This window comes from Lynx canadensis, chromosome E2 (genome assembly GCF_007474595.2).
Source record: "Lynx canadensis isolate LIC74 chromosome E2, mLynCan4.pri.v2, whole genome shotgun sequence".
NCBI classification, from domain to species: Eukaryota; Metazoa; Chordata; class Mammalia; order Carnivora; family Felidae; genus Lynx; species Lynx canadensis.
The window spans coordinates 56,196,620-56,209,369 of NC_044317.1; the positions used below are offsets into that span (position 1 = coordinate 56,196,620).

General features: G+C 41.2%; 1 protein-coding gene across 1 annotated transcript; it reads left to right on the forward strand.

Annotated features, from left to right (window-relative positions):
- Positions 1-8,337: 8,337 nt before the first annotated feature.
- LOC115502189 (vomeronasal type-1 receptor 4-like) lies at positions 8,338-9,279 on the forward strand. Its single transcript, XM_030297371.1, has one exon. The coding sequence runs from the start codon at positions 8,338-8,340 to the stop codon at positions 9,277-9,279; it is 942 nt and encodes a 313-aa protein (XP_030153231.1).
- The last annotated feature ends 3,471 nt before the right edge of the window (positions 9,280-12,750 follow it).

The window sequence follows — 12,750 nt, forward strand, 5'->3', positions numbered from 1 at the left end:
ACATTAAAAAAAATTAAAAAAAAAAAAAGAACAATAAACAAAGTCTGTGGCCATACCACCCTGAATGCGCCCGATTTCGTCTGATCTCGGCAGCTAAGCAGGGTCAGGTCTAGTTAGTACTTGGATGGGAGAACAATAACCATAGAAAGAGAGAAGTTCGTGAGGTCTGGACTAGTAATAGCACCAGGATCTGATGCTTTAAAAGGTCATTCCTTAGGGCGCTTGGGTGGGTCAGTTGGTTAAGCGTCCAACTCTTCATTTCAGCTCAGGTCATGATCTCACAGTTGTGGGATTGAGCCCCTCATTGGGCTCCATGGTGAGCATGGAGCCTGCTTAAGATTCTCTCACTCTCTTTCTCTCTCTCTCTCTCTCTCTCCCTCTCTCTGCCAGAGAGGGAGAACCCCCTCTCCCCCCCCATGTGCTCTCTTCTCTCTCTGAAGTGAATGAATGAATATTAAAATAAAAAGCATTAAAAATAATAAGAAGAAAAGGTCATTCCTCTAAATTCTGGATCAACCAATGCTACTTACACAGTTCAGTAGCACTGAGTGGTTGCCACAGTTCTCTGTACTTGTTTTTTGCTGAATTTTTAGTAGTGAACCCTGATTACCTTTGTAATTAATCAGGAAATATAGGGGCGCCTGGGTGCCTTAGTTGGTTAAGTGACCAACTCATGATTTTGGCTCCAGTCATAATCTCACAGTTTATGAGATTGAGCCCCAAGTTGGGCTATGCTTTGACAGCTCGGAGTCTGCTTGGGATTCTCTCTCTTTCTCTCTCTCTCTCTCTCTCTCTCTCTCTGCCCATCACCCACTCATGTATGTCTCTCTCTCTCTCTCTCTCTCTCTTTCTCAAAATAAATGAACTTTATATTAAAAAAAGAAATATAAAACATGAATTTGAATAAAAATTTTGTGTCATACAAACCCACTTTTGATCCAGGTTTATTATGCAGTGTCTCTCAATGTTGAACTCAGATATTAGAACTGTATGGACAGCCCCCAATACACCTACCGACACACCCCAGCACACACACAGTGACACACTTACATACAGATGCAAGCACACACGTGCATTCACACTCAGCCAAATACACAGCCACATATACTCACATATTTATGCACATACATCCCACTGTGAACACACTCCTCTATAGACCGACTTACTCTACAGAAGTACGCACTCACATAATACACAGTGTTATGCACTTTCACAAAACTCACAAGGTCTCATTTTCATTCAAGAAATCAAACTCAGATGGTAAACCTATGCATGTGTGTCAAGACACACATTGTGTTCGTGTATAATGAAATACATTGTGTACATTGTGTTCATGTATAAATGAAATAGTTGTATTTCCAGACCACTTGTGTCAATCCACCTTTTTTTTTTTTCCAATGTTTGTTTATTTTTGAGAGTAGGGGAGACAGAGTCCCAAGCAGGCTTCATACTGTCAGCACAGAGCTTGATGCGAGGCTTGAACCCATGGACTGTGAGATCATGACCTGAGCTGAAGTTGGATGCTTACCTGACTGAGCCACCCAGGTTCCCCTCAATCCACCCTTTATATTTTCAACTCTGTACCATCTCATGGGGATGAGACTACAGTGTCCAAAATACAACAAGTGATCTGAGCATCACTCCCTTAGTTTAAAGCATGTAAGAAAATCGAGTGCTGGAGGCGGTGACAGTGCACAGTTGTGTGATAGAGCAGGGTAGGAATGAAAGCCCAGGGAGAGCATGGAATTGGGAGAACATGGGGGTACAGAGAGCCTGGAGATGTGGGAATGTGAAACGGGAAAGAAGACAGAGGGTCAAAGGCAGGATTTCGTTAATGTTGCAGAGGGATTAGAGGGTATTGGTGGTGATACAATGTGCAAGGAAGTTGAGAGTGCAGGAACTATGGGATGCCGTGGCATTGGGGGTTTTGGCACCATGGAACAAAGGGATATGCGGGCAGCGAGATAGCAGGCAACGGTAAAGAGCAGCAAAGGGTAAAAGGCACACGAGACTTGATGTCTGAGGAGTTAAAGAAAGGAGAGCTGGAGGAGGATCACGGGCAGAGATGGGGTGTAGGTAGAGAGCTGGGGTTTGGAGGGGTGGTGGGCACTGGAGGCAGAATGGGAGCAAGGCCGTGAAGGGAGCTGGGGAGGATGGTGATCACAAGTGGGGGCAAAGAGCAGCTGTGGTGGTCATAGGGAAGCTGAGGAAACACGATGGCTGGGAATTCAGATGAGGATGAACGGGGCAGTGGAAGGCAGGAAGGTTTGACCGGCATCCCTGGAGGGGAGAGAGAAGTGGTGAACACAGATTATCTTCAGTAACTGCTGGCGGTAGGAGAGCTGGGCTCCGTTACAGTCTGTGCCAAGGTGACTGAGTGTTTTAGAAGGAAAAGGAGGGGCTCAGAGGAGTCGGAGAAGTGAGCATTACCAAAGGTTGGTCATTGTAAGTGGGATTAGGCCTGCTGTGTGTCTGCAGACAGTCACTGAAATTAGATTCTGTCCTCCCACAGACTGAGAGAGACCCTGTCCTTCCTGATGATCACACTCTACAGGAGTGGTTCCCAGTCCTTGAGGAAGATACTCCTGAATTGTAAAAGATACATATGCACGTTTGTAAGCCCTTTTTTAGTAAATCCTCTAAGAAAGGGAAGTCAGGGGCCTGTCGTCAGGTGTGGGCTAGAATAAACATAAACTTCTCCTGGCAGCATTGGGGCTTTCTCATGCAGGCATTTTAACAGGAGGGGGACATGGCCTTGTGCTGTCAGGAGCCATTCTAGAGTTCTGCAGTTCTCAGGGGTATAGGTGGCATGGAGGGATGGAGGTCAGAAGGGCACAGGACGGAGATGGGGCTCAATAGAGAAGTCTAGCAGTGTCGGGTAGATGTGGGGTGACACACAAAGGTCTTGGGAATGGCTAAGAGTCACAAGAGTGGCAGACAAAGTTCATTAAAGGAGATAAAGGTGGAAGGAGGGACAGAATGGAGGACAGACAGGCTGGTGGAAATCACAGACAAATTGGAGGCCATGTAATTGTGGTAAGTCAGGATTTGGGGATCGATCAAGAAAGGCAGAACACACAACAAGCTTCATTGGGTGGTACTTGAACAGGGTTACATGAAAGGCAAAGGGTCCCTGCTAGCAAGAGACCTTCCACAGACAGTGTCACGAGGCCAATTCCCAGAGGGAAATGGGTAACGGTCCCAGGAGAAGGGGAGATTACAGAGAGTCCCATGTGACTGAGGATGCTGACTTAGCTCCCACGTGCTGCACCCATCTGGAGTCTGTTGTAGCTACAGGGTCTGCTTACCTGTGCTTGGCACACATTGGGTAGGGTTTTCAGCAAATAGGTAGCTTTAAATGGGTAGAGATATGTTTGTTTGGGCTAAATGTAAAGCAGCTGACTGTATAATAATTTGAGTTTGGTTCCAGTGGCCAATATTCCTAGCCCTTCCTGTGGTGAAGTAAGGAAAAAGGGAGCCACAGGGGCTGTCTTTGGCCCATTTATAAAACCCTCATGAATTCCCTCACTCATCAGTTTGCTCATTACAGTCAACTCACAGCTTCATCATGGTTTGATCCGAGTTTGAGATCATGAGGCAAAAATGAGGGCAAAAACAACCCTGAAAACCCCTTAAGTTGAACTTCCAAGTAAAGGAAGGATTCAGAGCGTCCAGTGTGCCACAACCTTTTCTCTCTCTCGGGGATACCAGGGACAGGACGTGACCATCGTGGGTCTGGCAGGAGAGGCAGTTTCTCTCAGGTGGAGCCTGAACTCAGTGTGGGAGTGATTATCTCTCCACACCTGAGACAAGGCCTTCTTGTTTAATCCACTCGATCCCTGTGAATTGTGAGTTTTTCCAGTGTAGCTGTTTGGAACGGGTACTATGTCTGGCCCTCTGTGAGCACCAAACATTGTTCCCTCCAACCCTATCATGTGGCTTTTTTCTGCGGTATCAGCTTGTTTCCTCACATGTTTGTGCAGTCAGGACTCGGCCGAGTATTTGGGAGCACTCTGCAGATTTCTGGGGTTCTTTCAACATGCAGATTTCTTCCTGTTTGGTATTCTTTCCTTTGAGCCCCACCTGCCTTGATCTTGTTCATTTTTCCATTTCTCCAAATGTGTGTGTGTTATCAATGCTTGATAATTTTCCACATATAGGCTTTTCACGTTTCTTGTTAGATTTATTCCTGTCTCATCTCATACTTGTATTAATCGTAATCCCCCTCCGTATGCAGTCCGCATATATGAAGACCCATATGTTATGTATGTTAATGTTCTATCCTAATATTTTTTCATTGATGGATTGATTTTTTTTTAATTTTTTTTTTTTATGTTTTATTTACTTTTAAGACAGACAGAGACAGAGCATGAATGGGGATGGGGTAGAGAGAGAGGGAGACACAGAATCCGAAGCAGGCTGCAGGCTCTGAGCTGTGAGCACAGAGCCCAACGCGATGCTCGAACTCAGGAACTGTGAGATCATGACCTGAGCCAAAGTTGGACGCTTAACCAACTGAGCCACCCAGGTGCCCTGATTATCTTTTTTTAAATAAAAAATTAATTATTTGGGCTTCCCAGGTATATATTTATGTCTTCTACAAGCAGTAGGTGCAGTAATACTATGAGTGCCTGGGTGGCTTAGTCAGGCATCTGACCCTTGATCTCGGCTCAGGTCACGATCTCACGGTTGGTGAGTTTGAGCCTCGCATCAGGCTCTGTGCTGACAGTATGCAGTCTGCTTGGCATTCTCCCTCTCTCCCTGTCTGTCTGCCCCTCCATCATTCATGCATGCTCGCTCGCTGTCTCTCAGAATAAATAAACTTAAAAGAAGAAATCAGTGATATTTATCAACTTAAGGACATCCTAATATTACTTTTTTTTATCATTGTCACCTATAAAATTCTGCCAAATATCTTGGTTTGCAGTTACCAACATGATCATCTGTCTTCCTCCTTAACTTCTTTTTCTTTCTTCCTTTCTTTCTTTTTTTTTTTTTTTTTAGGTAAACTGTCCCTCCATGTTGGGGCTTGAACTCACAACTCAAGAATTACATGCTTTACAGACTTAGCAGCCAGGTGCCCCTATGCTGTAATCTTTTATTGGTGACAGTATTTGCAAATATATTTAATAATTTGGGATCCCTTATGTATGTGAGATTTGTTAAATATTGGTGGCAATCTTTGTAAGATATTGGGAAATTATTTGCAAGCATTATTCTTTTGAAGTATAGTAAACATAACATTTGTGAATGGCCCAAGTAACATGGATCTGATAGTGAAGAATAATAGAGTATCACTGATAAACTATCATCTGGTGCTGTCTTTGTGAAAGACTTCCTGTACAAATATTGCTGTTTCTGCCCCTTCCCCCCCCCCCCCCACTGGCCCGTGCACAGGGTTCACTTCAGAATTTGTACTTCTTCTGGGGTCAGTGCCATGAAGTACACATTCCTAGAAATGTCCATGTCAACTGGACTTTCCAGTTAACTGCACCGAGTTGTACAAAGCATATCTAATGATTTGTGATACATGTTTGTTGCATCACAGCCTTCCTTTCGCTCTTCTTGAAAAATCCTCCCTGGGCCTTTTGTATCCTTACTTGTCCCTGCTCAGAACGTGCCTTATTTTTCAGCTTAGGAGCCTGAGCGTAAACAGACAATTATATTTTAAGGACGGTGACATTCTCCAGGAAGTGCAGGGTCTGACTAAATACTTGTGCTTCACTGCTGTTCTCTCCTGGGCCAGATCTCAACGTTTTTCTATTTCTACCAAGTGAGACTCTGTCTATCCCCAGCTATTATGGAAAAGGAAAACACTCCTCCAAAACATTCAGTCTGTCTCTTTGGAGAGGCTAACTAGAAACTCTAATTGTTTCTGGGAATTGGGAACTGGAAGGATTTTTTTTTTTTTTTAAGATTAATTTCAGCTGCCACATTGTACAGCGTCATTGGAACTGCCTGCGAAGTGATAATTGTAGTTCTGTGGAGAGTTGAGATCACAGAATCACAGACTCTTATCATAGGGTCTGGCTGCCTCCCTCCCACATGAGCAAAGGGTGTCATGACTGTCACACCGAGCTCACTGTCCCAGCAGCAAGAAAGAGATACGTGAGTATTTTTCTGTTTCAGCCTGAGACACAGATTATGTTTGGAGATGAGGCATATCACAGTCTGGGGAAATGCTCCTGTCTGGGGAAGGGATTCTTCTGAGGGTAGAAAGTGACACAGAAACAGTCCCATACAGGAAGAAATAATAATTTCTGAGGCACAGGCTGAACTTGGGGAGAGGAACCAGAGGTCTGAGACCCTATATCAATCTCCAGTTGTTCCTAATGTTTATCTTACTGTGATCTTCACTGATGATGATGGTTGGGCTTCATTCTGAGCATTAGTGGATTCTGGTTTTTATGATCCTTAAGACTATAATTCAGAAGTTAATCTGCTCTATAGAAATCATGGAGTGATTTCCAGGATTAGCATTGTTATTTCAGTAAGAGTTGTGTGGATGTGATAATGAGTTTGATGGAGCTCATTGAACCATTCCTCCCTGTACGAACAGTGTGGTCAAGTGACACTTGCTGGCGTGTGATTTTTCTGTTACTTAGGTTTGGTGTGTTTAATGGAGGTGTTAATTATCTCTCTTTTGAAAATACCCATAGTCTGTTGATCTAGGTGGGACAGTTTTCCTCCATGAAGTTAGTGAAGCAGCCTTCAAGGAAAAGTTAACTTGAGGGTTTAGATGGCAGAGTAAACTAAGGACTTGGCATTTTTCAATCGCAAATGTGCCTTCTGATATTTTCTCTAGCTTGTAATACTCTAATGTGTCATTTTCAGACTCACCCCTGTGTTCTCCTATTTGAATTTTTTCAGCGCCTAAGATTTCATGTCTCAAATTCCATCTTGCATAGGACTTGTTTTATATTTTTATATGTTTTATATTTTTACATGAAATAAAGACTAATTGAGGTTTTTTTTCAACTTTTTTTTTTTTTTTTTGCTTTTTTTTAATTTTTGGGACAGAGAGAGACAGAGCATAAACGGGGAGGGGCAGAGAGAGAGGGAGACACAGAATCGGAAACAGGCTCCAGGCTCCGAGCCATCAGCCCAGAGCCTGACGTGGGGCTCGAACTCATGGACCGCGAGATCGTGACCTGGCTGAAGTCGGACGCTTAACCGACTGCGCCACCCAGGCGCCCAAATTGAGTTTTTACCCTAAACATATTTCAGTACTTACTTAAATGTCAAATTCAACTGCTTAGGAGAAAAAAAAAAAAAACCCATAGTATGCCATAATTTATATGGTAGATCTCACTGGAAAAAATAAATGATATGATTCATTACTTTGCTATCCCCATATTAATCCATATTCTAATTTTTTTTTTTTAGCTAAATTGTTTTTTAATGTTTATTTATTTGGGGGGTGGGGGAGGGAACAGAGCACAAGTGGAAGAGGAGCAGAGAGAGAGGGAGACACAGAATCTGAAGCAGGCTTCAGGCTCCGAGCTGTCAGCACAGAGCCCGATGCGGGGCTTGAACTCAGGAACTTCAGGATCATGACCTGAGCCAAAGTTGGACCCTTAAGTGATTGAACCACCCAGGCGCCACTGACCTATATTCTACAGTCAATTTGATGCTGGAGAATTATTTAGTGCATCTGCATTGTAAGACCTTCGATGGTCTTGTTAGTGGTGCTAGTCAATAGCCTAAATACTAAAAAATAATTAATTAGCACAATTAAACGTAAAATACAGCAAGTTTCAAATATGACAATGTGTAAGTATATTTGGATTATTTAAAGAATACAAGATCTGAGAAAGTAGTACGATGCCAACGGCCAATGTCACTGCAACCCGGCTACTCAGGTTCAAACCATGGCTCTACTACTAACATTTAGTTGAGTCACTTAACCTCTTTTCAGCTAAATTCTCCTTATCTGGGGGCACCTGGACGGCTCAGTCAGTAGAGCTTATGACCAACTCTTGATCTCTGGATCGTGAGTTTGAGCCCCACGTTGGGAGTTAACAACAACAAAAACACTATAAATTCTCCTCATCTGTAAAAGGAAGATAATTTTAGGTACTAACTTGGAGAGTTGTAAATATTAAATGTTATAAATAAAGCATTAATAACAGAGACCCATACATTGCAAGTGCTGTATAAGGAAATACATCAAACTTGGAGAAGAATATATATTAGAAATAAGTTATCAGGGAAAAGTAAGAGTAAGTAGAGATTTTGGGATTTAATTTTTCTTGAAAATTGTAGCCCATTCCCGGTGTCTCCACACAGAATCCTCTTCTTTGCGAAAGTGAATACTGAGCCCTGGAAAATAACTGAATGATGTCTGTGGATTTGAAAATTGCAGTAATCTTCCTGGTCCAGATTACCATTGGAATCCTGGGGAATTTCTCACTCTTATATCATTATATGTCCCTTTGCTTCAATGGAGGTAGGTCAAGATCCACAGATGTGATTTTCAGGCACTTGACTGTAGCCAACTCTTTGGTCATTCTCTCGAGAGGAATCCCGGAGACCATGGCAGCTTTTGGGTTGAGATATTTTCTCAATGACTTTGGATGCAAAGTTGTTTTCTATATGCACAGAGTGGTCAGGGGTGTATCCATTGGCACTACCTGCCTCTTGAGTATCTTCCAGGCCATCACCATCAGTCCCAGGAGTTCCAGGTGGGCAGAGATGAAAGCAAAAGCCCTGAAGTACATTGGCCCCTCCACCATTTTGTGCTGGATTCTGCACATGTTGGTAAATATCATAGTACCTATGTATGTGATTAAAAAATGGAGTAATGAAAACATCACAACTATAGACTTTAAGTACTGTTCAGCTACACTTCACGACAAAGGTACAGACTTCCTATGTGCAACTGTCACATCCATCCCTGATGTTTTGTGTTTGGGGCTCATGTCCTGGGCCAGCGGCTCCATGGTTTTCATCCTTTACACACACAAGCAGAGGGTCCAACACATTCATAGGACCAACCTGTCATCTAGATTCTCCCCTGAGACCAGAGCCACTCAAACCATCCTTGTCCTGGTAAGCACCTTTGTATCTTTTTATACCCTCTCTTCCGTCATTTACATTTGTTTTTCTTGTTTTGGCAAGACCACTTGGTGGCTGGTGAACACCACTGCCTTAATCAGTATCTGTTTCCCAACTGTCAGCCCCTTTATTCTCTTAAGTTGTAACCCCTGTGTATCTAGACTCTTCTGTACATGTACTAGAAGAAATACACAACTACCCCATCTCACCAGAAACATATAAATTGTATGTTTTTTACCATGTTTGGTCATTGATATACTCATTCCCAGTAGAATCCTACACACAATTACAAGCCAGTCTCCTTGTAGATTGAGTTGTGAAAAAGACAGGAAGAGCATCTGTTTCAGTAACAACTGAAATATGAAAATACTTCTGGAGAAAGATGAGCATGTAAAATACTTTCAGGTAAACATTACAACAATGAATTGCAGAAGACAAAGGAAAACAAGCAAGAAGACATGTCAGCTGATACTTAGAAAGTGTGCAGGTAGGAAGCAAACAGACGTTTCGTTTCATCAAGTTAAATGTATATGGGGAGTATTTAGAAGGTAGGTTGTTCTGGGGTGCCTGCGTGGCTCAGTCAGTTAAGCCTCTGACTTCAGCTCGGGTCATGATCTCACCATTCGTGGCTTCGAGCCCCACATCGGGCTCTGTGCTAACAGCTCAGAGCCTGGAGCCTGCTTCAGATTCTGTGTCTCCCTCTCTCTCAGCCCCTTTCCCACTCATACTCTGTCTCTCTCTCAAAAATAAATAAACATTAAAAAAAAATTTTTTTTTAGAAGGTAGTTTGTTCTAAGTCTTGATGCCAGTTGGCTCTATTAACAAGAAATGGATTTAGGGTCATCTCCTACATTTCCGATTTTATGAAGCAATTTTAAGGAGGAGTCTTTCATCAAACTTGGAGCAGCTAGAGTAGTAGCATTTGGAAGTTATTGATTGTACTATTATTTATATCAGTATAATTTCACATTTTTTTTTTTAATGTTTCTTCATTTTTGAGAGAGACAGAGTGTGAGCAGGGGAGGGGCAGAGAGAGAAAGAGACACAGAATCCCAAGCAGGCTCCAGCACAGAGCCTGACGTGGAGCTCGAACTCACAACCGTGAGATCATGACCTGAGCTGCAGCCGGACGCTCAACCGACTGAGCCACTCAGGTGCCCCTCACATATAGTTTCTAATATTTTGCATTATAATTCAAAACTGACATTTATTGTCTTATTCAGATTGTTCCAGCTTTGGCCATTTGGCATACTCGGATACGTATATACTTTTTAACTTTCTTACTTTCTGTCAGTACAAGATACTCATGTTCATCTTACATATGTTTTTTTTTAATATGTATATATTTAAATGTTTATTATTTTGAGAGGGAGAGAGAGAATCCCAATCAGGCTTTATGCCCAGTGTGGAGCCTGACACAGGATTCGATCTCACCTTCTGAGATCATGACTTGAGCCGAAATCAAGAGTCTGATGTTCAGCCTCCTGAGTCACTCAGGCGTCCTTCTTTACTTTTGAACGGCTTAAATAGTATTGGTTTACCTATGAACATAACCTCCTCACTGTTAAGCCATGTCATCAGGGTACGTTTGTGTGTGTTTGTTGGGGGGGGGGGGTTGCTCTTTGATAGATATCCCTGTTTCTTCCATCAATATTATTCAGTTTAGAATTTATTCTACACGGGTCAAACCCCATTTTGGGCATAGAGTTTACTTAAACAAAAAAACAAACAACCTCATTAGAATGTACTATCTCATTTTGATTAATAAAATCAGTTTCTTTTATGGTATCAATGAATATTATTTAAGGCATTCAATATGTAAGTGTTTTGTACAGTTTTATTACATTTCATATCTTCATTATAATTTATTTATAAATATATAATCCTTTTTTCTAATATGTTTAGATTTTTAAACTTCATCTTTTGTTTACTTTCTACAGAGAACATTTCTAACATACTGAATTCTGTGTGTCGTGTACGTATGTGTATGTGTGTGTATCTGTATATGTATGCATAACAACATGTATGCGTGTTTATACGTGTGAAAGTGTGTATTTGCATGCATATATTTTCATAAAAACTCTGATGATGATTGTTGGAATTTGTTCCAAGCAGTAATAAAGTCTAACTTTTATGATCTTTAAGACTATGACTCATAAATTAATTTGCTATTCAATCTGCTCTACAGAAATCACAGAGAAGTTTGCATGATTAGTATAGTTGCTTCACAGCAGTTCTGTGCATGTAATATGGAGTTGGAAGGAGCTCACTGAATCATCTACCTCTGTGCACCCAATGTGATTGAGTGGAAATTGCTGAAGTATAATTAAGTCTCTCTTGAAAATATCTGTAATCTGTTGTTCATAGGGAGACAGTTTTCTCTTGTGAAGTTAGAGAAGACATTTGGAAAAGTTAACATCCCACTTGAGAGGTTCAGATAGGAGAAAAATTAAGGGTTTCAGCGTTTTTCGGGCTCAAATATGTTTGCTTAGGATTCTTGCTCCCTCTCCTTCTGCATACTTCCTCTCAAAAAAAAAATCTAATGTTATTTTAAGGTTCATCCTGTATTTCTCTCATTTCAATTTATTGAGTGAACAAAATGTAATGCCTTGAATTTCCATGTTGCATTATTGTCTTATATCTTATTCCCAAATCACTTATTATTTTCAGCTAATTTTTTCTAAAATATATATATAATATTTTTAAATATATATATATAAAATTTATATATAACTCTAGTGATGATTACTTTCTACCATAAAATATTTTATCACTTACTTGAATTTCATACACCATAAATTAGAATGAAACCTAGATTATACATAATTTTTGTAGTTGGTCTCATTGAGAAACAAATGTGATAGAATTATTTATGTTGCTATCCAAATGTGGACCTTTAGTATATAAACCCAATAGAAAATTATTCAGCATTTTATTAAGACCCTTGAATGGTCATTGACAGGTAATATATATCTATATAATATTTACATGAAAATGATAAATTAGCACAAACTTATAAATCAATTTATAATATTGTATTCAGTTGACCCTTGAACCATGGTTTTTGAACTGCATAGGTGTACTTATGTGTAGATTTTTTATAGTACAGTACTGCAAATGTATTTTTCTTATGGTTTTCTTAATAACATTTTCTTCTAGGTTTATTGTAAGAATAAATTATATAATATGTATGAAGATGTAAAACAGTACATAATACATATAACATACAAAATAGGTGTTAATAGACTTATGGTTTTGGTAAGGCTTCTGGTCAACATTAGTTGAGTTTTGGGAGAATCAAAAGTTATGGGGCACTGGGTAGCCCAGTTGGTTGAGGGTCTGACTCGATTTTGGCTCAGGTCGTTATCTCTCAGTCAGAGATCAAGCCTCGCATGGGGCTCCATGCTGGCCATGGAGCCTGCTTAAGATTCTCTTTCTCCCTCTGCCCCTCCCCCATTCATGCATTCTCTTTCTCCCTCTCTCTCAAAAAAAAAAAAAAAGTTATACATGCATTTTCAACTGCACAGCGGGTTGACAGCCCAAATACCCATGTTGTTCAAGGGTCACCTGTAGTAACAGTTTGGGGGCAAAAGATACGAAACTGGGGGCGCCTGGGTGGCGCAGTCGGTTGAGCGTCCGACTTCAGCCAGGTCACGATCTCGCGGTTCGTGAGTTCGAGCCCCGTGTCAGGCT

Bases quoted from the DNA above. Each gene is read 5' to 3' on its own strand.
- LOC115502189 (XM_030297371.1), top strand. From the start codon at position 8,338: ATGATGTCTGTGGATTTGAAAATTGCAGTAATCTTCCTGGTCCAGATT.